This window comes from Ictalurus furcatus, chromosome 16, assembly GCF_023375685.1.
Source record: "Ictalurus furcatus strain D&B chromosome 16, Billie_1.0, whole genome shotgun sequence".
Classification (NCBI taxonomy): Eukaryota; Metazoa; Chordata; class Actinopteri; order Siluriformes; family Ictaluridae; genus Ictalurus; species Ictalurus furcatus.
Genome location: NC_071270.1, coordinates 15605932 through 15633004, shown reverse-complemented (window position 1 = coordinate 15633004; position 27073 = coordinate 15605932). Strand labels below are relative to the sequence as shown.

The window sequence follows — 27073 nt, the reverse complement described above, 5'->3', positions numbered from 1 at the left end:
TTTTAAATAAAACCTGCTCCAGCTCATATCTGCTTATTTGAAACCCTAGCACATTTTGGATTAGAATGCTAAGCATTTGTCTTAACCTCAAACCAGTGTTTCCTCTATGACCCTGGGTTATCTCTACCTATACTGGCTAGTTCTGTTTCTTCCATCACGTGCTCGAGAGCTAATGTATAGTGCGTGTCCTGCTGTGGCTGAATCATCCAGCTAGCCACTACACACATATTGGTCGTGCCTGAGCTATCAGTGTATCCCCAATTCATAAAAGTGTCAAGAAAAGTGCTTGTAAGGTCCAAGCACAGCAAATTTTTCATGGGCCATTATCAAGACTGTATTACATTATCAATCGTAGTGCTATTGCATGATTTATAACTGTGGCTGTTCACTGGTGAATGGATTTTAAGGAAGAAATTTTCCATAATGAACACCATTTGTTAATGAGGAGAAAAAAAATGGGTGTGACTTTTATGATTATGGATTGTCAGATTTCACCCCATTTCCCTATCATTACCATCAGCAAAGACAAAACCTTCCCATACTCCTGCTGTGGGAATACAGAAGAGAAGATACTGTATTATCGGGCAGCACATTGTATATAATGTATTTCACCCCTGAATCTTGAGAGCCCAGTAGTACTCTAATCTTTCCATGTGATGGCTCAGTCTGGTCATCAGTACTCTGCAGATTGAGCTTTGAGAATCAACAGCCTTCTGTTGTTTTTTTTCAATCCAAGCTTAGTTGAAACATCTGATTTCTTTAACTAAGTGGACACTGGCTTTGATGAAGCATTATGGCTGGGGGGCGACTGTTTAAGCTTAAGTACAGTATGATTGTATTAGTAATCATGAGCATGTGAAGTCTTCTTCCAGTTATTCTGTTCTTGTGCCTGTGATCTAATCACCTTCACAGGCAATTAGAGGAGCTCCATTAATTATCGGCTTTGGTGCAACCAGACGGGCACTTTACAAAGTCCACAGGAAACTTCACCAAAGGCCGAGATCCACAGGAGAGTGATTTAATGCCACTTTCTGGCAGCTTAAGATTTAATGTCTTCCTAATCAAAAGGGATCTGTGTTTTTCATCCCTGATATTCAGAGCTTTTATTAAGTCTTTATTAAGCCTTTTGTGGGTGACTGCGCGTGTGTATGTACATGCACGAGTCTGTTTTGATGTGCTTCATGCATATTGCAAGATCAGTGCAGCCAACATCATTGGATTAAGGAACTGTTTCCCATGGGTGAACATGACACTGATACGGTATAAATGATTCTGTCAGAGTACTCGAGTCTCAGAGCAAGCACACCAGCCACATGAATATAAACACGCAATCAGCCATCATGTACGTGCAGATCATAACAAGGGACGTACTCTTAGAGAATGAAATGGACTTACTTTGCAGGCCAAATGATTTTTAAACATCCCTGCATAAGTAAATAGAAAAGATCTCTTGTCTGAATGTCGCTTATTTTGAATGTATTAGTAAATAGAAAATATCGTAGTGAGTATTTTTGAGGGAAAAACAGATCTGTGTTCATTCTCAATCTGGGCCTAATGCCAGATCGGTATTCCATGGAGTGTCTCGTCCTGTCCAATTTTAAAACTCTCAGTGACTTTTTACATCTTGTTCAATCTTCAAAGAAAAAACATGAAAAATGGGTGAAAGTTAGTTCCCTTTCAAAGGGAACGAGACGTTGCGTTTGCTCGACGCTGTGGGAAGCGCCCTCATGCGTAACTGGCATTGACAGCTTGTGTAACATCATGCCTATTTATAGGCCTGCTGTAATCAGGTGACGTGGCAATTAAGCGCGTCGCGTGATATATATATATACAGCACCTGTGAACCGCGCCATCAGCCTTATTATCTTCAGCGAGACTGCATGTCGGTCGTTTGTGTAACGCTCGCAATAAGACGCTTCATTTCCTCTCTATCTTTTCAAAGAAAAAGAAAGAAAAATCTCTTCACTTTTCTGTAAAAAAAAAAAAAAAAGAGTGAGCAGGCGAGAATTCAGAAAGTGTGTTGCGCCTTGCTCCCATTTCATCACGGGGATGGATGGACACACTTTCTCTGTGAAGTTTTTAGAGGTGGAGCATGCCACAGCAGCCCTCAAGGGGTCTGACTGTGAGCATTGTGAACGCCTTACAATTAGGCAGCTCCGCTCACGACTCGCTCTCTTCTCAGCCGAAGGGAGGTGGGTTTCAGAGCCTCGCGGATCTGGGCCAGCCGCTGCTGAGGCGGCCAGCCTGCTCAGGTCCTTGGGATCTCGTATGGATCTGGAAGAGGAGCCATTGTGGGAGTGAACTGCTTGGCTATTTAGCTATGCCAAAGGTGGAGGAGGCGCTTGCGAGCCACCGCTCTCCATCGACGGCAAGTAATTTAGGGGGGCCTGCTAGGTAAGGCCACCTCGTCATTGATTGGCAAAGCCTACGCGACAGCGCCCCTGTTAAACCTTCAGCCTGTCTGGTGGTGCAGTTAATGCCATCGCTGACAGGTTTTGTTAAGCAAAACAGCAAACGGCGGCATTCAGCCAGTTCCTTCCCTGTCGTGTCGAGTTCGCCCTGGCATCCATGAGTAGAGTCTGGGCCAGTGCTAGTGTGAGGGAGGCACAGAAGACAAGTGTGGCAGCCCGTCTCCCCCTGTGGAGAGCCAGGGGGACCGGGTGGCCACAGTCGCAGCCTGATAATAGGCCTGATCTGAGAATTATCATAAAGGCCAAGGAGGCAAGGAATGAGCGGTCCTGATGGGCCACGGAGGGACGTATCAGGGGACGTGAGGTTGTCAGGGCAGATAGCCCCCAGTGCTACTGTAGGGCCTCCCCTAGCCAAGGCTGTCCCAAGTTTTCAGTCTTCTCTGGTCAGTGAGCTGTCACAGGGCAATGAAAATCTGATGCTTTCCCTCCAACAGAATGTGGAAAAGTTAACGTCACTAAAAGACCGTCTGGCAGCATGGAAACTACTGCCAAATGTGTCTCTATGGGTTCTGTCTTCCATAGAAAAGGGTTACTGGGTCCAGTTCAGAGCTCGACCCCCCCCCCAGTTCAGAGGTGTGCTCACCACAGTAGTCAACATAGAGCAGAGTCCAACGTTAGTGCAAGAAGTAAGATCCCTGTTGAACAAAGGGGCCATAGAACATGTACCCCGTTACCTAATGGAGGTAGGTTTTTACAGCCATAATTTCCTGGTCCACAAAAAAGATGGGAGTTTGCCGCCAATTTTAGGTCTGCATCATCTGAAATGTACTTTTCGGACATACAGGTTCAAGATGCCGACGTTCAAACTTTTTATGGCACAGATTCAGTTTGAGGACTGTTTTGTGACGATCTAAAAGACGCATATTTCCACATATGAATACTGCCCAGTCACAGGAAGTTCCTGAGGTTCGCGATTGGAGGCAACGCATACCAATATCGGGTTCTTCCCTTCGGGCTAGCTTTATCCCCTTGCACCTTCACAAAGTGCATGGATGCTGCTCTAGCTCCCTTGCAACTCCAGGGCATCCGTGTACTAAACTACTTGGACGACTGGTTAATTCTAGCACGATCCAGGGAACTGGCGCTTCAACATCAAGATGTTGTTCTCGCCCATATGAAGAGCTTGGGGCTCAAGTTGAACCTCAAGAAAAGTATGCTTCCTCCAGTGCAGAGGACAACTTTTGTAGGGGTTATACGGGATTCTACTAAGATGAGAGTGTTTCTATCCCCAACACGCGTAGGGTCAATCCTATCAACATTGAGCAAGACAAAGCTGGGTCTGGGCATCCCCTCCAGTCTCTACGGGAGACTGTTGGGCCTTATGGCAGCAGCAGCTGACGTCATACCATTGGGCCTATTGCACATGAGACTGTTTCAGTGATGGCTGAAAAGTCGGGGATTTCGTCCGAGGACAACACCTCTGAGAGTATTCAGTGTCACGCAGCGATGCCTACGTGTTCTGAGAATTTGGAGGTGTCCCCAGTTTCTAGCCTCGGATCACACTCTAGGGGCGTCTCCTTATCGCAAGACGTTAATGACAGACGCCTCCCTCACGGGCTGGGGTGCGGTCTTAGATGGCTGTCCAGCTCACAGTCTTGGGAGCGGCCTATAAATCGCCTAGAGATGCAGGCCGTATTTCTATCACTGAAGTTCTTTCTTCCTCAATTAAGAGGTCACCATGTGTTAGTTGTGACAGACAACACAGCGGTGGTCTCATATATCGACCACCAGGGAAGGTAATGTTCGCACCCCCTGTTCAGGCAGGTGCAACTAATTCTTCTCTGGAAAACCGGAATATGGGGGCAGACATCCTGTCAAGTTAGGGGCTGAGACCCAAGGGTTGGAGGCTCCATCCCTGTGTGTGCAGAACCTGTGTGCTCTCCCCAGTCCAAAGACATGTGCTGTTCACTGATTGGCATTTGTCTGGGATGGATGGATGGATGGATGTATGGATGTATGGATGGATGGAACATATTTTAGTAGGTAATATATGTAGTGCTTATACCTGTATTATGTGCCAAAATGTAAACATCTCTATTGAGTCAATGAAGAAATGGCAGTGGAAAATGTTTTTTATTGAATAAGACAGTCTGTATATATAATGATGAACAGATAATGAACAGATCATAGCAAAAACACAAAACCTGATTTCCAAATCACAAAATAATGAGTCTATAATGTTTTGCAAATTACCACTTTAATCATATGAAAGTATTTATATAGATATGTGTGCTCTACATTTGAAATTGATCTCAACATTCTTCTTATGTTGTGAACCTGTTTCTTACTATATCAAACTTGTCAAATGCAGCCAAAATGTATTTTATTCATGTCTTCTCATGAAACATTATGCAATTTTGTAAATTGGTGGCAGATTATTACTAGAGAAATGGGTAAGCCAGAGTTCAGTAGAGAAAGTTCTGGTCAATAGTGAAGGGTTAATTCTTTACTGCTTTAGGCAGAAGAGAGAAAAAAAATCCATGAAGGCGATAATATCCAGGCTGTTACTGGGTGTTAATGAGGCCTGAAATGTCTTAGAGAGTTTGATGTAGAGCAGAAGGTGGTGATGAGTGACCTTGGATCTGCTGATTAAATTATATTGCCACAAGGTCAATATCACTCACAGTACATTTCTGTTACTCTCCTGGCTTGGTTGTTATATTACAGACAAGTAGATGAAAGACAGTCCTGTCATTACCTGTTCTCCAGCATTAACCTTTTACCTTATAGTAAGAGATATTGATGGTAGCAACTGAAAGCTGTCAGAACTATGACATTGTCAACCTTGCCATAAGTCAAAATAAAGTTCAACTTTGTTTCAGAGTAGATTGATAGAAGACAGACACATAAAAGCCAGAAAAACAGAAAGACCAGTTTAGGTGAAGAATATTAAAGGAGCAGAATATTGAACTGTCAGTACTTTTTAAATATGTAGGTACAGAAAGAGGAGACACCTTCATTGCTCTATATTGTAAATCTCTGTCATTTTATTGATTGAAATGATGGTTGAATTTAAACACAGGGTGATCTATATTTCATTTTCTCTCTGATTAAAATGATTTCACCAGTATGGAGCAACATTGATTTTTTTTTTGTTCACATTGTATGCACTTTCAGAGTTTGCAGTTCCCTTTCTACATAAAAGCATTGTTAAATAATTGTTTTAAAAAGTGTATGACATGACTATAAATTTTTTTCCTTTACACTCTGGTTTCCATGTTCTCAATGGATGTTACAGTTGAACAGAATAGAATATAATACAAGACAATAAAGTAAATTTCGATATGAACTTACCGGCCACATTATTAGGAACACCAGAACATCTGCTCATTCATGCAAATATCTAATCAATCATGGCAACAGCTCAGTCCATAAATCATGCAGATACAGTTCAAGATAGGAAGGCTATGGTTTACTTAAATGGACAATTTAATATTGGAAAAAGCCCACGTGACATTTTTCCAATTTTTAACTGACTAGTTTTGGTGAGCTTGTACCCTCTGTAATCTCAGATTTCTGTTCTTGGCTGACAGGATTGGAGCCCAGTGTGGTCTTCTGCTGTTCCGTATTTTGTGGTGCCTTTCTGCTCACCACAGTTGTAAAGAGTGGTTATTTTTTGAGTTACCTTAGCCTTCCTGTCAGCTCAACCAGTCTTGGCATTCTCCTCTCCCCAGAACTGCTGCTCACTGGATGTATTATTGCTTTCCTCACCATTCTGTGTTAACTGTAGAGACTATTATGCGTGAAACTCCCAGGAGATACTGAAATACTCAAACCAGTCTGTCTGGAATCAACAACTATGCCACGGTCAAAGTCACTGAGGTCACATTTGTTCCCCATTCTGATGTTTGATTGCATGAATTAGCAGGTGTATAGGTGTTCCTGTTAAAGTGTCAAGTGACTGTATGTACTGTATAATGTATAGCTAACCAGTTATTTATTTATTTATTTATCACTAGTTTTTGTAATCTTTGTGGCAGTGTTAGCTGTTGTGTTGTGTAAGCAGATCCCTCACTCAGGCCTATGTGGTTGTGTCTCGCCCACAGCTCTGCGAGACAACCGGATTGATCTGATCCGAGCCTCGTGGCAGGAGCTCACCATCAGCATCCGTGAGGTTACACTCGGAGATGAAGGGCTATATACTTGTTCCCTCTTCACCATGCCTGTCAAAACAGCCAAGGCCTATCTGACTGTACTGGGTAAGAACTACAGGCACTTCACACAAATCCTAACATTCTGCTTGTCCCTAAAGTGAAGCCAGCACTTAATATTGAAGCTAATGTTGAATCTTTTTACTATTTTTATATCCAACCAAGAATTTTCATTTTTCACACCTTAGGGCAAAGCAATATTGCTTTATTGTTGCAGAAATTTTGGTCCCTTTTAATGAGTTCAGGAATCACTGAAAAGCTTGACAGGAAACCAATATCACCACACCAGAATCCTGCAAAATTAGTCTCTTTGAGTTGATAGATAATTAGATTTCAACCTCATAAAGTGGTGGGGATGTAACAGATCTAACGTTGTTGAGGATCTGAGTTTAATGAGGCAAATTTGAGCCGTCACAGGCGATCACAGAAGACTGGCCAGAAGACAGTTTAATTAGTCTTTTCTATTAGGATTTTTTCCCCTTTACTTTGTTAGTCGAAAGTCAAACAAATGCCGTTGCACTGTTCCTGTGTGGCATTCTGGGTAATGTCAATACAGCCAGGCCACAAATATTGCTTCATTCCTAATTAGGTGCCCAATCACTTAGTATAATTTTAATTATGCACTGTATGTCATTAAAATCATTATCTGAGTTAATGTTAGTGTGTGCATGTGTGTGTGAGTGAGAGAGGGAGAGTGTGAAGAAGCCCACACAACATTAAAGCTTGCTCATTGTGAATCAGGGTACAATTAATTCAGTGTCCATGTTTAATGATGTAAGAAATATATGTAATTTATACATTTATAATTATAAGCTATTTCAATTCATAAGGCACATTCTAAAACAGCTTTTAAAACAGTGATTAAGGCAAGTGACATTATAAAACAAGACATTTGAATATTAATTGCCAATGATCATTTCACCACTTCACTTAATCAAATATATGAAATGATCTCTTGTTTCATTGGTTTCTCACAGTTCACTACAAATCGTGATATATATATATATATATATATATATATATATATATATATATATATATATATATATATATATATATATTAAATAGTAATACGAAGACTCTTAAGATCAAGGATATATGTTATAGTTTGAGTGATCAAAATACCAAAATTTCCAGACCAGCTCTGCTTAATAAAGCACTCACTAACCTGTAAACCTTCTAAACTAACAAAAACAGCCATAAGAAAGATCAGCAATACAGCTTCTGAGCTTGCAGTGTATGTTGATTTTTAATGCATGGTGCACAATCATGCATGCTTTTAATGTACTTTTAATAGAAATGCATAATCAGTCTTGCCCTTTGAGGCATAATTCACATTGCAAAAAGATTCAGTCAAAAAGATCCGAGCATCTTTTGTCCCCTATTTTTCCTGAGTGATGTTTCCTATTTATTTTTCTGTCTTGAATTATCCCGATAAAAATCAAGACCTCTTACATGCTTTATGTAGTTCATGTTTACACATTAACACGGTCCTTAAAATGTTCAGAAATAGAAAAATGGCTTAAGAGAATATCACAATGTATAGTCTGTGCATTTTGTGAGCAACATTGTTGATCCAATGCAAAATTTGATATCAAAAGCTCTCTGTAAATTGTAAAATAGAGAACACTTTTTCTTACTTACACAAATGTATTTGTAGTTGAAGTAAAAGAATGATAAGTTTAATGAAATTCATCAATGTCACAACCTCCATTTTATCAAAGATAAAGTTTTACTCTGAAATGCTATTACAATATGATCAAATACCAACTATGAATAAAAGGTCCAAATTCAAATTAACCTCAGTGGAGGACAATGCCCCAGGCAAAACTGGAGGATTTAAGCATGTGATTGTAGAACACTGATAAAATATTTCAAATGTGTTCATGTTCGACTGCAGCAGATTTAGAAATAGCTCCTTTAATACACTTGGTCTGGGGGCTTTTCCCCCAAATGTCATAGCCTTCAGGCAGCTTTTTCACAGACCACATTGAATAGAGACTTTGTGGTCCTGTTATCCATTTTTGGGGGGCGCATCATTCCATTTTTTCACTTTTTGGCTAGTTTCAGCTTAGTACTTTCTCTGAGTGCATGTGTGCTTCTCTGGTTGTTCTTTTATGCAGGCGTACCAGAGAAACCAGAGATCAATGGTTTTACTAAGCCAGCAATGGAAGGAGACCAGATCACCCTGACATGTGTTACTTCGGGCAGCAAGCCAGCCGCAGACATCAGGTGGTTCAGGAACGAGAAGGAGATTAAAGGTAGAGAAGCATGGATGAGTCCAATTTATGTTCAATCATGATCAATCAAGGTATTAAATCATGTATTAAATGGATCTTTGTATGCAGTCAAAACAAAGTTTTGTTACATTTATCTCTCATGGCTCTATATTTAAAATAGCAGTACATTATGGTTCTGTAAAAGCACTCTAAACGTTTAGACTGGTCACATGCATGTATAATTTGTGTTTAGAAGCAAATTAAGTGGCAAGGTCGCTTACAATCCACAAAGTGGATTATACTCAATAGACATAACCTTTGCTATTTTTAGGTCTAACAGATTAGCTTCCAGTCATGCTAAGATCCAGTAGAAGTTTATTCGTTATTGTAATAATAAGCAGTGAGTGTTTTCAGTTCAATTCAGTTTTATTTGTATAGCACTTTTAACAATAGACACACAAATTAAGAACCAGAACCAGGCTCAAAACAGAACCCATCCCGTTCTAGGTAACACCAGATGGTGGGATTGTAAATCATTACTCTACAACTGTATATTATGAAGTCAGTACTGTGTTGAATGGATGTTCAGTATGAGCATATTGTGAATAAGAGGCCTGGGATGAGCACATGGCTGTTTTTATGATTACAGGTACAAATACGGTGAGACTGTAAACTGTCAATTTTTAGATCATCCATATGGGCCCTTCCACAACAACAGAAAGTGAGTCACATGTGGAAATAGCTCTGAGCAGAATTAGAGCGTCAGGATGAAAAGGGAATCACTTGACAGCTAACTCCTACACAGTATATATAAGTTACTGACATATATAATACAGCTAACTGTATCATAACTCTGTTCAGTAGATGTTGTGAAGCTCCGTAGTAATGATGCATCTTTTTGGCACTGTATTAAAGTAACATTCTTCTATAGATACATATCTGTGTCAACAGCAAACTAGATTTCTATCTCATATCTGACTTTATTGTCTTATTAATAATGATTAAAGATAGTTTCTTGTCAGTCATTTGTTATCCCTAGAGAGTAGGCTGTATGAAATGCATGTACCATTCTCTGAGTATTTATGCGTGAAGCGTATATACACATATCTGTTTTTGCCCAGTTGTCTTTCTGGTAATCGAGCAGGTAAAAGGCAGCATAATAACTGGAACGTGGCAGCACGTTGAGTGATCGACTCCAGGTTTTCTGTGCTGTGCATTCCAAGCAGGAGGCATTGATTGCCTTTGTTTGAGCACTGTGCAGTGCTCTAAAAATACAGCTGTTCTAATTTGCAACGAGACCATTCTGCGTGCTGTGTGATTATTGCGTCTCTGCCGAGCGAGAAGTGAGAGGAAGCCAGTCTAACTTGGCTTGTTCATTTCCTTGTTAGGACTTCATGCTTGAAAAATGGTTTTGGGTTTGGTTGAAAACTTTTCTGCCGAACCCTCTTGGATCGATTTGACTGTGTCGACACATGAAATGAAATCCTTGTTTCTGAACTGAGGGTGGATCGCATCAACGATGATCAGATTAAACACACTAATAAAAAAATTTGTTGATCTTTTATTTTAATTCAGGCTGTGTAGCGTGACTTAATTTTAAACATGTTTACAAATAGGGCCAGCTGATATAAATGAGCTAGGAGGGGCTAAAAAAAAAAAAAAAAACACACATATCAAGTAAAGGCTGGGGCTTTTTGTCTTCTAGGTTAAGCGAAAAGTAGTAGCCTTTGTTGAGACTCAATAGTAGCCTTGGTAGAGCTGCAGTTTAAAGGCAAGAAGTGAGTTCACAGTGACTAAGATCCATATGTTGACCCAGCAAGTATGAGAAACTCAGTTTTGGATGCTGTTTCCATGTAGAAAAGTAGGTATTTCCTAACAACACTTAAATCCATCTAGTGTTGGACAGGTGAATTGTCTGTGTGCAAGAGGATTACTTTTTTTAGTTTATTTTTATTTTATTTTTGATTGGACATTGAACTTTCAACTGTTTGTATATATTTTGTGAATTAATTAATTAATTAATTAATTAATTAATTACTCAATTTAATTAGTTTACACTTGGAGCAGGGGTTTCAGTAGTCACACATTTGAGCCTTCTCAGCTACAAATGAAAAATTGATCAATCAATGAATTTTTTTTATCCGAATTTAAATGAACAAAACAATAGGATTACATGCCATCTAAATTCTAAAAACTAGGATGGATTAGATAATTTATATTTATAAATAAGGTTTTTAATTTTGCACTTTTAAACTTTTATGTAATCCAGCTTGAAGCTTAAACTTTATTTGTGCCACAAAGTCAGAATGGTAATTAGTCTTATATTCACCAACCCAAACACAAAATAGAACAGACTGGAACATTGTAGTTAAAGATAACATCTGACAGTGGATTTAACGAGGACATAATACTTCTCTGAAGTCGGATTAGCTATAAAAGAGATAGAGAGCTGCTCATTTAACTGTAATTAACAATCAAATATTCAAATAGCATTTAGTGACAAGCTTCAGGAAAATGGAATGACATAAAAATAAGGTTTAACAGAAGAATATTCATGAGGGATTGCTGATGCTGTAGATGAGAAAGCAGCTGAAATCAGCTTATTTAGTTTAAATCCCTTTATATACTGATGCTGTTATTTGCTCTGGATTGACTGATAAACATTTGCTGATAAAACCCAATTCTGGTGAAGCAGAATTTAAATTCTTATTAACGGGGTTTGTTCTCAAGTTGTAATGAAGGTGTTCTCAGGGCCAGGAGTATATTTATAGTGTGTGAAGTGAAAACAGGTGTTGCTCCTGACAGAACTTCTATTAAATGCTTTCACATGCATTTGTTCTCACTAGTGTGCTTGTAATTGGATGTAGGGTTCTCTTTTTCTAGATTTCAAAGAAGTACATACTTATGAACATACATAGTGCAATGAATTCAAGGTCACCGCTTGAGGATTTATACATTTATATAAAGATATAATATTGTAGAAATAGAGTTGTAACTTTTTTCTGGTCAGAAGGAACCAGCAGGTCTTTTGTGGCTTTTTCTCAGAGTGTTAAGCTTAGTATATAATGGTTTGCAGTGGTCTTCAAAAATTACTTCTGTTTTACTGCTTTATTGTTTTGTAATGCTTATATTCTTTATTCATCAGTGTATATGATAGATTTTTTTTTTTTTTTTTTTTTTTGGTTTGGTTTGTTTTTTGTTTGTTTTGTTTTTTTGCTCCACCGTAAGCCACAGGAGAATCTCATCCATCATGCACTTGAGACTAGTTTTATTTGAGGATTTATGAGCAGGTGGCTTGAATCAGATTCTGAACTGGATATGATGTGTAAATATGTGTTTTGCAGCACTCAGAATTGTCAATATAAACTCCAGTTCAGGGGAAACATTATACTCCCTGTGCAGAATGTAGTAGAAGTTTTCATCATGAACACATGCATATGAAACAGAGATAGATGGATTCAATAACACAAGCAAAGCTCTGATATACAGAATGAGTTTGCATCAAAAAAAATAAATAAAAAGCAGAGCAAGATCAAGACAGAGATAGAGAAAGAGATTAAAGCAGCTTTGCAGAGGTCACAAATATATAAGAATGCTGTCTTTAGGATTACTATGAAAATTAAGTAGTATAATAAGCATAGGAGCATCATGAATAGTGTAGCTAGTGGTAGATTCGTTTGGTATTTCCTTGTTCTAATAGTTACTTTCTATAACTTAGCATGCTCATATATGTGTTTAGTTTTGAGTTTGTACTGTATGTGGGTATATGTGTGTGTGTGTGTGTGTGTGTGTGTGTGTGTAGACACATGCACACGAGTGAGGTGACAGTCTCTGTCATCACTGATTTCAGCACCTCTCCACCACACTCATGGTGAGATAAAGGCGTTTATTTTGGAGCCCCATTCAGGGAATAACAGTCACATGGAAGCAAAACACTGGCATTCTGGCTTCTATTAAATTTTCAGTCTCTGGGTTGCTGGCCATCTCTTTCGTCTTTCCCCTGTGTCTCTTACCTCGCTCAGCAATAAGTGTGTATTTTTTTTCCACTCTAAGCAAATCTTCAGAGATCTCTGAGATCAAATATTGCAGAGTGCTACTGCAAAAAACCTCTCGCTTTCACACCCTCTGTGTGTGTTACTGTGTCCATGTGTTGTGTGTCCCTTTGTCTTAGTTCACTTCCGTGCAACAGTTCTGCTCACACAATAACTCAGTGTTGTGCCTGAATGATGAATAAAACATGGACTGCGATCCTGTTCTCTATCATACTCCAGTCATGCATTCCGCTTCACAGTCCTCTACACAGCACAAAGCTGATACTGAGACTTGCATCGAACACCTTATACAGATTGAATGTGCTTTATCATGGTTATCAGATGAATGGACTTTTTGCACTCTACCTCAGCATGGTGCAGATTAGCCAGTTGGTAAAATATTCCACCGCTCCGCTACACAATTCTGTCTAAAGACTTCCAACAGACATGGGAGAGGTTGAGAAGGCGCACTAATTTCACAGTCCCATAAGCACAGCGTACAACAATATGTTTTGAGCATGTGTGTGCATCATGTGTTTCAGTGAGCCAAGTGGTGATGCTAATGGAGTCACCATGATTGTACTCCAGTGTAACTCATTGATGATCCAGTATAACACAATGATTCTCCTGTATAACACACTTATGCTCCAGTGTAACACAATGATTCTAATGCAAGCCTAATGATTTAGTTAAATCAATGCCACAAAATCAACAGAAGTCAAGACCTATTTTTACTCATAATCTATTATGTAGGTGGTCTTAGCCAATATGGCAATTGGTATCAGATCTTGATCTCTGTTGAATCCGTATTGATGTGGATTTCTCCAAAAGGGCAGATTTAGAGCTAATACAGGACACCCATGGGTACCCTTTTGAAACCTAAATGAGAAACAGGATACCTTTTACACTTCAGACAGTCCCACAGACCTCACAGGCATGTGTTAATGAGGACTGCAAGTCTGCCATTTGTGTCAGTGGGACAGACAGCAAGAGAAAGCGAGTGAACAGGGGAATGAGCAGTGACTCTAAGGAAGCTAGCATCTCCTGCTGCTTAAGCTTTCATCCTGTCAAATGGGGGTGGAAGGTGGGGTAGTTCTGTCCACAGCAATGCATAGATATGCTAATGCTCATCCCTCCTATGTAAGCCCAAGAGAGGACTGGCTCATTATGGAAGCTGTATCGGGTTTAACAGAGCAAATAATTTCACTGTATTAGCAACATCTGGCTAATTTAATGACACATACAGAGTGTTTTTTTGTTTTGTTTTGTTTTTTGTTTTTTAGCACTGACGTGCTAATGTCAAGACTTTCTCTTAGAGAGGTATAAAGAAAACATTTGCCTGAGTTCAAGGAAAGTCTTTATGTCAGAATTCCTTGGCCATCACAAAAATGTAAGTTGATGGTCTGGGAAAACCCATCGGATGCTGCTGTGGTTAAATTCAGGGGGAAAAAAATATGAAAATTCATATTGAAAGAGTATAATCAATTCAGTCTGTGATCACGTACTGTACCAGCCATCAAATTATATGTGATACTCACTTCATCACATCATCATCAAAACAAAGAAGAGTGCATACACACTCTATACAGATGACAGTGGATAAAGTTTTAAAATGTTAAATAATCTAATAAAGGACAGTAAAACAAGACTTTTTCAACAAAAGAGAACTCACTGAATAAATCAATAATTATTTCCCTATCAATATTAGCATGAACAGAAATTACGATGCGGACTACAGGTGATAAGAACACGGATGTTGATGTGGATGATGGTGGCAATTAAAGTTAGAATTCATTTCACATTGTAAATGTGTAATTCCATAATTAGATTTGATTATACGCGTTGAGTTTTCAGTAGATTTGGAATGAAATCCTTCACCTTGGAAACTACAATATAAAATACTATAGCTGTCACAATTCCAAGGCTGCCACTTGTCAGTGTTATATGGCTATGACTACATATTATGGTATTAAAGTGTATCCCCTGTGGTGTGCAGTTTGAAATATAGCCTATGACTTACTCTTGAGTTCTTTGTGCTGTTGAAAATGTAAGTTAAAATGAGCTCTGATTTGTTAAATTGTGCCTCATTATAATTGTAATTACACCCACAGTGTAAGTTTAATAAAGACTGGGAACTCTGGGTGTGTAAGCTGTGTGTGTAGCAGCAGGAGTCCCCTGAGCCTTATGAAATGGCTACATTATGTGAATGACAGGAAACTGTAAAGTGTTTGTGGTGTGAAGATACTGTAGATAATAGAAATTGAGAGAGAGATTATTAATGCCAACCTGGCTCTCACAATCACGCTGCCACATCTCCTCCTTTCACTGCTCCTGGCAGCAGTGAAATGCCTTGTGTGGATTAGACAGATAATATTACTGAGCAAGAGAAGAGCTAATGCAATACAGTGGAGCTCATTTCGCCCAGTCACGCCATCTCAGATGAAGGATATATCATTCATTATCACTGTTTTAAAATTGCTATAGGTTTTATCGCTCTTTTTATTTTTAGATGTTGTATGTTGTATGTATTCTTCATTGATGAGTATTATCCTTTAATAGTTTCTTGTTTTATGTTTTGCATCCTTATTTGTTTTTAATATTTTTGTTCTGTGTAAGCAGGACTATAAATGGGTATAGAGATGTGCATAGATAGTTAATAACATTGTTCTATACAGAGTATAAATGTGAAGCCATTTGGCTGCCATACAGATCCTCCTTCTGAGCTGTATGGATGAAATGTAAATATATGAACAAAAATGCAAATATAAATTTAGATATTAAAGAAATGCTGAGATGTGCTGCATTTTTTCTTCTACAGCTGCATAGTTTTAAAATTAAGCGTCATTGCAAGACAATATTATGTGTATTCATGCAAAGGTTTTATTCCCTTGCTTAAAAAAAACTTTGACTTCAGCTTGTTTCATTACCCAAAGGCTTGTTACATACATTAGCTGGCAGATTTTTTTCCCCTGCAAATATTAGCTAAGTTAGCTTGATAAGTAAGTTAGCTAGCCAGTTTTGAGTTAGCTGGCTATTTATTTATGCAAAAATTAGCTAGTCGATATTAGCTTCCTATGCTATGTAGTTTATGACTTTCATTTAATTAAGACAGACAACTTGGTGTTAAGGGGGGTAAATATTGTGTTTGTTACATGCATCTTTATTCAGGCAAATCATTTTACAGTTTCATGGTGGTCAAAACACATGGGTCAAAAAACAGGCAGGCAAAGTTAAGCAAAGATAATCCATAATCAGAAATGAGGGAAACAAGCAAGGGTCAAAATCAGAAAGTACAAACAAACACAGAACTCGAAAAACAATGTTCATACTTAATGGCACAATAAAACATCAGTTCATCTCACAGACATAACATAGCATACACAGACAAACTAACCAAGGACTAAGTCAGAACAGGTGAGCACAATCAGGTAACAAACCAATGCCCAGACAGGGGATAGGACTAAAATAGAAACCAATAAACAAGCAAACTGCATTCATCGTCATGGGAACAACAATGCAAAAGTGGAAATCATAACAGCATCATGTTTGACACGGCAAAATTGTGTTTTAAATCAAACCATTTTCATTCTGTTCTGTTTTTGACACAAAACAGACATTTAAAAGTCTGTGAAATCTGAAGGGAAACCTGAGTCTAAATTTCAGTATGTTTTCACATTTCCTGACATTTCACACCGTATTGTCTCTTTAGCCTGAACATAAATAAAGTTAGTATGAATTATGATATTTTTGTGGAACAGGTTATTTTCTCCTCTCGTTCTCTCTCACTCTCTGTCTAGTGGAGGATAAACTGCTTGACTCTGCATGCAACCTTCTTCTCTCCTGTTGATATGAATGCCTTGTTGGAAATGAGTATTTAAATTCCAGTCCGCTTGCAGCTAAAATGAAATGCTAATCTTTTGCTTCTTCTTCCACCTTTCCTGCCGCTCTCTGTGTTGACTTATGCTTTAGCTATATCTCTGAATGCCAGGAAAATCGGGTGAGGCATATAGCCTTAAAAGTGAAATTAGCACTGTGAAAGAGGACTATGATTTGCACTAGCTTGTATCCAACTATGAATATAATTTTCAAATGCAGTGTGCGTTTAATAAAGATTGGTATTTGCACATGAGTGTTTGTGGGCACAATGTTATGTGTGTGTGGGTGTGGGCACAATGTAAGTTGTGTGTGTGTGTATGTTTGTTAGTAACACTGTGTTGATTTTCCTTCATAAATATTAATGTAAAACATGTTGACCTTAATTTAAACTTGTCGGCTGGCACATCTCCTACTTTGAGAGAGACTGAGAGATAAAGCAGGAAGTCAGTCTCCTCCATTATGCAGATTAATTCCAAACAGATGCATGGATAGATGATTTGATGAGATATCATCATATAAGCAGGGTTCTCATTTCAATTTTAAGTCAGCAAATGAAAATGGGAAAGAATCTGTTTCCATGTTATGCAAAATTCCTGAAAATGACGTATCATGATTAACGCACAGGCAGCAGGGTGGCACTCCAGGGTCCCTAGCTTGATCCTGAGGTTGGATTATTGTCTGTGCAGTGCTTCCTCTGAGTTCGCTGGTTTCTTCCCACCCCCACCCCTCCAAACATGCTGGCAGGGGGATTGGCTTTGCTAAATTGCCCTAAGTGTGAATAAATTCATGAAAGTGTGTGTGCATGGTCCCCTGCAATAGACTGGCAAACAGCATGATGATCTAAAGAAATCCTTGAACCATGGGGGAAAAAATCCAATTCTCTAATTCTTCTATTATATGAAGTACCTACAGTATTAGTTTTGTGAGCAGTTGTGATTATTGCATTAAAAGACTTTAATCCACATACTGTATTTCAGCAAGGAAATAATATGGATTGCAACTACTTAAAATAAATAAACAAATAATTTATAAATGCATACATACATACATACATACATACATACATACATACATACATACATGCATGCATGACATAACATGATGCATCTTTTTTACAATACAGATAGAAACATCCTCCATAATGTTGATTCTATTTTTGTTCTAACTTTAGGTCTTATATAAAATGCTCCTTGTTTGTTCTTAACATCATTTTGTGAATGCTAAACAAATATCTTTTGAATTTTACATAATAAAAGAAATTTCAGTCCTCATGGTGACAGCTGACTAGAGCTAAGGTTGACTGACAGTTTGTAAGTGATAGCAGGACTGGTGTAAAGATAGACAGACAGACTGACTGACTAAGCTACAGAAGTACTTGACATTCAGTGCAGACCCCGTCACATTAATTTGCATTCAGTAAAAACTTACATTCAAATTTACATCCAGTACATTCTGAATGCTTTGTATGGATAGCTGACTGATCAAATGGAATCTGAATGCAAATAAGCAAACTGTTGCATTGCTTTAGCTTCTGAGACATTTTAGTATTCTGCCCTACTCTACTCCATCAAATAGATGAGATTCTTCCAACTCTGTTCATCAAATGGTTTCTTTTATTCTGCAGTGGCAAATCACAAACTCTGATTATGCATATTGTGCTGATATTGAAATCAGATTTTTTTTAATGTAGAGAAGCTTCCTGAGGAAAAGTGTGCTTTGATCAAGTCTGTTTTAAGGATTTTTAAATAATTCTCTTTGTTTATTCCATTCAAACTGCTATTTAACTTTTTATGTATGCATTATGATTGTGAATTTGCCTGGTGGAATGCCTTTCTTTAAAAAAGAATGGGGGAGGAAAGATTACCATGTCCCATGTGAAAGCCCTTTGCCATTTGAATGGACATTTATGTGTTTTAAAGAGCACTTTCTAACTGTGTGAAGAATGGCCAGAGCTCCATATTTTTATAATGAGAGGTGGCAAAGAGGTGTGTTCTGCAGTAGGTGTCAGGTCAACACTGGATGGTTAAAAAGCCATTTTCTTTGCAGTCCATGGGCATTAGTACTATTTATCCCTGTTTAGTGTTTTGCTTTATACCCATCTATTTGATACGACTAGAATGAAAACTGCAAAAGAGTACAGATCGTTCATCAGCTAATATTCATCTGTAGTCTGTAACTAATTTCAAAAAAGTTTTCACAAATACTACATGATTTGCAATCCCAATATTCTTTATCAACCACCAAGAAGAGAAGCAATTATGTTTATGTTATTACGCTTTAAAGACTAAACATACACTCACCATCCACTATAAAATCATACAGATGCAGGTCAAGAGCTTCAGTGTTCATGTTCACATCAAAAATCAGAATGGGGAAAATGTGATCTCGGGGACTTCAACCATGGCATAGTTGTTGTCTGCCAGATGGGCTGGTTTGATATTTCAGAAACTGCTGATCTCCTAGGATTTACACTCTGGAGTTCACATAGAATGGTGTGAAAAACAAAAAAACATCCAGTGAGCAGCAGTTCTGCAGGTGGAAGTGCCTTGTTGAGAAGAATGGCCACTGTCAAGAAGTTTATAGTGACTCATACAATCACTTTACAGCCATGGTGAGCAGAAAACAATCTCAGAATGCAAAACATGTCAAACCGAAGACCTCATCGGGTTCCACTCCTGTCAGCCAAGAACAGGAATCTAAGGCTACAGAGGGAACAGGCTTCCCAAAACTGGAGATTATAAAAACATCAGGCAATATAACACTAAATTACTCATGATGTGATCTGTAGTTATGTCTAAAATAAGTTAAATATATTTATTACATACAAATCTCATTAGTGAACATGTGGGTGTGGTTAAATGACAGTGCAGAATGTGACCTATTGAGTATCTAATGAAAGTTAATATGTTGTACAACATGTGATTGTGACAAAAAAGTTGATATTCATCATGTATAAGGTGTTGCAAATTAGTTGCATGTGAAGGTTTTTTTTTTCCTATAAGACTGGGTTGATTATAAAAAATATTTTTGTGATATTGAGTATATCAGCTGTCACCGTGCTAATCATGTTTTTAATTACTGCCGCTTATTATATGCATTAAATAAACCTTCTATTCTCATATATAGTTGTATGTTAATTTAATTAGTGTCCCTTGAGATGAAGAGCACAACAGTTTGGTATTTACAATTAAATGTAAATTTGTCAATTTTGTCTGTATACTGTTGTGCAGGGGCAAAAGAGGTAAATGCCAGTGGGAAGACATTCACGGTCAGGAGCTCACTGCAGCTGCAGGTAGACAGGAATGATGATGGTGTGGCCTACACATGTAAAGTGGTCCATGAGGCACTGCGGGCTGTCCCACAGCAAACAACCGAGGTGCTGGAAGTGCACTGTAAGTCCTGTCCTAAGATAAATCTGTGCCTTTCATTTACTGTTTATTTCCATATTAGCTTTCATTTATTCATTTCATTATTATCTGAATTTTTGCCATTATGATTATAATGTTCTGTGAAAACATGATACAATAATGTGATTTTATCATTGTATTGGAATAAGAATCAGAATCACTTACATATGTGACACAAACATAAAAAAAAAAAAAACATTTTAAAAAACTTATAGAGACCCACTCCTGCCAATTCCCACTCACTAGCCAGCTCTCCCCTATCACATGACAGCTAACAACCAGGAAGAGTGAAGGCCAACACATGCTTCCCCTGAGAAATATGAAGCCATCCAACCTTACCTTTTTTAAATGATACTCATGCAGCCTCACAGGGCAGTGTAACACTCTCAGAGGAAAATCTTCTGCATACATGAACTCACAGGCACCCATGATTGTCACTGTGATTGACAGGGGAGAGAGTATGCCATCACTTCCACTCTGAGAGCACGGCCAATTTTGCTCCCTTGTCTCCTGGCCATGAATGGCTGTGACATCACTTGCATTCGGAATCATGCTTCGAACGCTTTTCTGTTGTGCTACTCAGGAGCCCCATGCTGCTAATTTATATGTTAGAAGAGAGGAGAGACCATAGAGGAGAAAATGTATTAGTCACCACCATGAGAAACACTATCAGTGGGATTAGACTAATATTTTATAGAAAGCGTTTGGATCCATTTCTGCCATGAGCTTTTAAATATGAAGGATTTTTAAACAGAAGTTTCAAAAATTGATGGGTGTAAAATTCATTCTCTGTATGGGTCACTGTTAATGTTAATGTAAAATTGTGAATGTCAAAGTGCTGGGAACATGTCCCCAACACCTGCCTATCATCATTGCCTTTAAATCCAAAGAAATTCCACACCACTGAAGAGGACCATTTTTGTTTTGTTTGTTTTTATTTTTTTCTCTTAGTTTTTTCTCTACCAGCATTATTTGTTTAGCCACAACCTTCAGTAGATTCATGCACCATTCTGTCTCAAACAGAATCGGTTCTGTCCTTGAACTGAATTGCATATATATATTAAAAAAACAAACAAATCAAGATCAGTATTTTAGTATGATTTTCTCTGGCGCTCTACAGTTAGTCAGTATTTATTAATGATCAACAGATGACACTAAAAATTAAGTGTTACAGTTATACTTTATTTACAAGGTATAGAACATAGGTTGTGTTTTGGATATTCAGTATCTATACAGCCATCTGCTTTTCGCTGGCTAAGAAGCTGTCTGTCCATGCAGATGCTCCTCGTGTGGAGATCAGGCATTCTCAAGCACTTCCGCAAGAAGGAGATGTTCTCAAACTGGAATGTGTGTCTAATGGAAACCCCTCGTAAGTCTTTCACGCTGTCTCAACAAACGTTGTTTCACCTTTAGTTTATTTAGTTATTTTGATATTTTCAACGTTCTGTGAGGTTTTTGCATTTTATGGAGTTTTGTAGGTGCCAATAAATGTAAATCAGCTGTTCCATGAATATACTTGGTAATTTAAGTTTAATTTAGTCTTCATCAACATATGCATGTTTGTTACTGAAACTTTTGTAAATCTAGGCAGGAACTTTTGTTCAGTTTGGCCTCAGAAAACATTTGCACACTGTGATTGGTAAACAAGGCCCAATAAGTGTGTTTGTTTGAAGGATCACTTCAATCATTTCCATATGAGGTTCCAAAATCCAATTCATAAAAAACCTTCCTTAATTTTCGGCATGTTTCTCAGGCCAGACCCAGTGAAATGGACAAAAGATGGAGGCAAACTGCCAGACTTGGACCGCTTGATTGTGGATGGCAGAGATCTCACTTTCATATCCTTAAATAAAACGGACAACGGCACCTACCGCTGTGAAGCTAGCAATCATCTGGGCACCAACCATGCTGAATATGTGCTCTTTGTGTACGGTGAGTGCAAAAAAAGAGTGTGATCACGTTAGAAAGGGACCTGTGTGATGTACTGAAATAGGTGTTTTCACCCCTGCAGGTGCCTGATGCTTTTCCAGCTATATTAAAAGTTTTCCCATACCACACTGTGTCTGTAAAAACCCATTCCATACATCAGAATATCTTTAGGATCCTTTGAAATTGATTGCATAGTGACCTTCATGTTTTTCACAGAACCTGTTTCTAAAGCTAGCACAAAGTTTACAGGTTATTACTGTGGAAAACACATTAAAACTTTGAAATATTGACAAAAGGTTCATGTAGTTTGCATTATCATAGCTCAGTGGGCAGAGAATAACCATAACTTGCACATACTGAGCATTTAATATCTTGCATTTGCTATGTATTCGGTGCCTTCCACTAATATTGGCACCCTTGGTAAATATGAGCACAGAAGGCTGTGAAAAATTGTCTTTATTGTTAACCTTTTGATCTTTTGTCCAAAAAAGTCACACAAATACTCATCTCCTGTATGCAACAAATATTGGCACCCTTTAAATCAATACTTTGTGCTACCTCACTTTGCCAAGATAACAGTTCTGAGTCTTCTCCTATAATGCCTGATGAGGTTAGAAAATACACGGCAAGGGATCTGAGTCCATTCTCCATACAGAATCTCTCCAGATTTCGAGGTTCAGGCTGGAGGACTTTCCTCTTCAGTTCCACCTCTGGTGTTTATTGCCAAAAATTTTGGTTTCATCTGACTATAGAACCTGATCCCATTTGAAGTTCCAGTAGTGAAGGGCAAACTGTAGTCCAGTAGGGCAAACTGAAGATGCTTGAGATTAATTTTGGATGAGAGTAGAGGCTTTTTTTCTTGAAACCCTTCCAAACAACTTGTGGTGATGTAGGTGACTTCAGATTGTAGTTTTGGAGGCTTTCTGACCCCAAGAGGCAACTAACTTCTGCAATTCTCCAGCTGTGATCCTTGGACATTTTTTGGCCACCTGAACCATCCTCTTCATGGTGAGTTGAGACAATATAGTCACACGTCCTCTTCCAGGTTGATTCCTAACATTTCCAGTTGACTAGAACTTCTTAATTATTTCCCTGATGCTGCTATTGGGCATTTTCAATGCTTGTGCTATTTTCTTATAGCCAATTCCCATTTTGTGAAGCTCAAACTCCTTTTGCTGCACATCACAGCTATTTTCCTAGGTCTTACCCATTGTTATGAATTACTAAGGGAATTAGTATAGTATATATATTAGTATAGTATATATATTAGTAACTATATATATATATAGTTCTATATGAAAAACAAACAATAACAATATACCCAAGTCTTACCTGTCATTTAATTTGAAAATCAATCAGTTAATCCAAAGGAAAGCTGCGGTGTTACACAGCTGTTAACTGTTACATAAAATTTTATTTTAACTGTTAATAAAAATTTATTTACCCTCATACACTGTTAATTACAATAACTGTGTTGTGTTTGCAGTTGTTTGATATCCATGAGAGCAGTGTAATTTTATGACTTTTTTTTGGACAAAAGATCAAAAAGTTAACAATAAATATAGTTTTCACAGCCTTCTTTGCTCATTTTTACCAAGGGTGCCAATATTAGTGGAGGGCACTGTATACGTGTGTAGGTTTTTGGAGAGTCTGCTACTAGGTCATTTGGTATATATTGATATTTGAATATGAAAATTTCAATCTCTTCTGTTTGAAGAACTGCATAATTGCTGTGAGTTCTCTGTAAAGAAATAAAGTGAAATGCCACAATACACATCTCCATCCAACCTAGCCTACAGGAACTGCTTCTCACTAACACTTTCTGTTCTCTCACATTTCTCTTCTCTCGTGTTTGTGAGACTTGATTAATGAGCGCAAAGGGTACAGGGTAGAGGTCCCAGCTGGGGACTGCAGAAATGTCAGAGCACTGTAAGGACACAGATAATCAAAGCTCCTAATGATGTTGGCACTACAACGCCTGACAACTTCCTGTAAGAATAATAAGCTAACTGGATATCACAGTTTATAAAAAGCACATAGTCAGTACTGAACAGTACTGTCAACTGACAAAAGTTTTCATCTTCCATCAATGATCAGAACATACACAATCCTACCATATATATATATATATATATATATATATATATATATATATATATATATGGTAGGATATATATACATATATAAATATAAATATATATATATATATATATATATATATATATATATATATATATATATATATATATATACTAAAAAAACCTGATAAAGTTTTTTTTTTTTTAACTAAACAGTTTACACCAAATTTCAAGCAAAATTAGGGTGTGAAAACCCTCCAAAACTACCATACATGCCTAAACATGCAGTTTATGTTCTTCTATGTCAAAACACAAAATGTGCTTCTCTCCTTCATACATACAGTATGCATTTGAGGGAGGACGTCAGTCCAAAATAGTGATATAGTATTTTCCATTCAATGTGCTAACCTTAGAGCAAGCAGCAGTGGTGGAAGTAGCAATTTTGCACAGGATTTTGTCCACTTACAAAAAACAGCTGTATGTTGTAAGCGCCATGCTTGTTCCTTGGAGTACTACAGTGCTATGAAAAAGTATTTGGCCATCCTGATTTCTTCTGTTTTTGTGTATATCTCATGCTAAATAGTTTTAGATCTTCAAACGATATACAGCATAAAACAAAGGCAACCTGAGTAAGCACACTATGCAGTTTTTAATTAATTTTTTTATTGAAGCAAAAAAGTTATCCAACACCTATTACCCATGTGAAAAACGACTTGCCCCCTTAAACTTAAAATCTGGTTGTGCCACCTTTAGCAGCAATAACTGCAACTAAACAATGCTGTGGTGGAATTTTGGCCCACTCTTCTTTTGCAGAGCTGCTTTAGTTCTGCAAAGAAGTTCAAAACCCCTCAAACCATCCAAAAACCCTCAAAACCCCTCAAAAAGCCACACTGGAAGGTTTTTAAACATGAACTGCCTGCTTAAGGTTCTGCCACAGCATCTAAATTGGTTCAACTCAGGACTTCGATTAGGTCACTCCAAAACTTTACGTTAGCTTTTTTGAGCCATTCAGAAGTGGACTTACTCCTATGCTTTGGATCATTGTCCTGCTATATAATGCTTCAGTTTCAACTTACAGACTGAAGACTGGACATACTCCTTTAGAATTTTCTGGTAGAGAGCAGAATTCATGTGTCCCTCAGTTATTACAAGTTGCCAAGGCCCTGAAGCAGCAATGCATCCCCACATCATCACACTTCCACCACCATGCTTGACCGTAGGTATGATGTTATTTTTGTGGAATTCTGTGTTTGGTTTACACCAAATGTAACGGAAGTCACCCATGTCTTCCAAACAGTTCCACTTTCGACTTATCAATCCACAGAACATTCTCCCAAAAGGTTTGAGGATCATCAAGGTGTGTTTTGGCAAAATTTAGACAAGCCTTAATATTCTTCTGGGTTAGCAGTGGTTTTCACCTCACCGCTCTTCCATGGATGCCATTTTTGCCCAGTGTCTATCCGATAGTCATGAACAGTGACCTTTATTGAAGCAAGAGAGGCCTGTAGGTCCTTTGATGTCATTTTGTTGGCTCTTTTGTGACTTGCTGAATGAGTAGTTGCTGTGGTCTTGGAGGAATTTTGGAAGGTCGGACACTTCTGGGAAGGTTCACTGCTGTGCCAAGTTTTTCCATTTGGAGATAATGGGACTCACTGTGGTCCTTTGGAGTCCCAGAGCCTTTGAAATAGATTTGTAACCCTTCCCAGACTGATGCATTTCAATCACCTTCCAACTTTGGCATAGTGTGTTACTGGGTTAGACCTTTTAAACAGCTTCATGCTGTTGAAAAAGTTCTATTTAAGTGTTGATTTACTGAATAGGGTTTGTAGTAATCAAGCCTGGTTCCGTCTAGTCCAGCAGAACCCCATTTTGAATGCAGTTTCATAGATTTGGATAATTAGTAACCAAGGGGGGAAATAAATTTTTACACATGCCCAGTTGGTACTGGATAACTTTTTGGCTTCATTATACTATCATTTAAAAACTGTATTTTGTGTTTACTCAAGTTGCCTTTGTTTTATCTCAGATTTTGTCTCAGGTGTCCCCAGAATATGCCTGTGAATTTTCAGCTCAAAATACCCCACAGATTATTTATTATACCATGCTGAAAATGCCCCTTTTTGGGTGGAGGCAAAAACACCCTGTTTTCTTGTCTGTCTCTTTAAATGCAAATAAGCTGTTGCTCCCCGCCCCCTTTCCAGAAGAGAACAACCTCTGTTAGTATACTGTGTTAGCCGGGTAATCTGCTAACTAGCTCATTCCCAAAGCATCCTGGTGTAAAATGATTCGCACAAAACGTACACAGTTTTCAAAAAGACAATCACTGTATTGTGTATAATAAAGGCGGTTTCAGGTTAAACATAAAAACGATGACATAGCTCTGGTCTCGGTAAATACAATCAGAGGCAATGGTAACTTTAGCTACATTAGCCATGGAATCTGCTAACAAGCTCATTTGGAAAGACGATTTACAAACATAATATAAAGTGTGATACTTACGTTTTCTGGATATCAAGCTGGATCATGAACAGTTGGTACTGATCCATGCTTGAGAATCAAGTTTTTAGCAAATCCTTCTTTGTATTGACCCTCGTTCACAAAGCAGTCTGGTGTAAAATGATTTAATTTTGTTTTGGGGGCACATTTCCTTCAAATATAAAACTACTCCATTGTGTCTTCAATGGCTCTGATGCCGGGAGTATATTTAGACTCTTATGTTCATTCTTACAGCCAACAGCAGAACATTACAACGCTTACGAAACTGAGACAACGCTTTCTTCTTATCACCATAGCTTATCACTGTAGCTGCTCCAGCGCGGAAAACATGGCGGACTATGTGCAGCTCACTCAGGGGAGGATATATGCTAATAGGGCAGAGTCCCTGGGCGGGGCTTGTTCCAATGTGACGTCA

At 38.2% G+C, this 27073-nt stretch overlaps 1 protein-coding gene across 3 annotated transcripts in view; it reads left to right on the top strand.

The window, feature by feature from the left end:
- The window catches only part of cadm2a (cell adhesion molecule 2a), a 439927-nt gene that overhangs the window by 392570 nt on the left and 20284 nt on the right, over positions 1–27073 (top strand). For all 3 annotated transcript variants that reach the window (XM_053644759.1, XM_053644758.1, XM_053644760.1), the window contains 5 exons: positions 6518–6670; positions 8746–8883; positions 19979–20140; positions 21434–21524; positions 21909–22087. In XM_053644759.1, coding sequence (XP_053500734.1) covers positions 6518–6670; positions 8746–8883; positions 19979–20140; positions 21434–21524; positions 21909–22087 — 723 coding nt within the window. The remainder of the gene's footprint in view (positions 1–6517; positions 6671–8745; positions 8884–19978; positions 20141–21433; positions 21525–21908; positions 22088–27073) is intronic.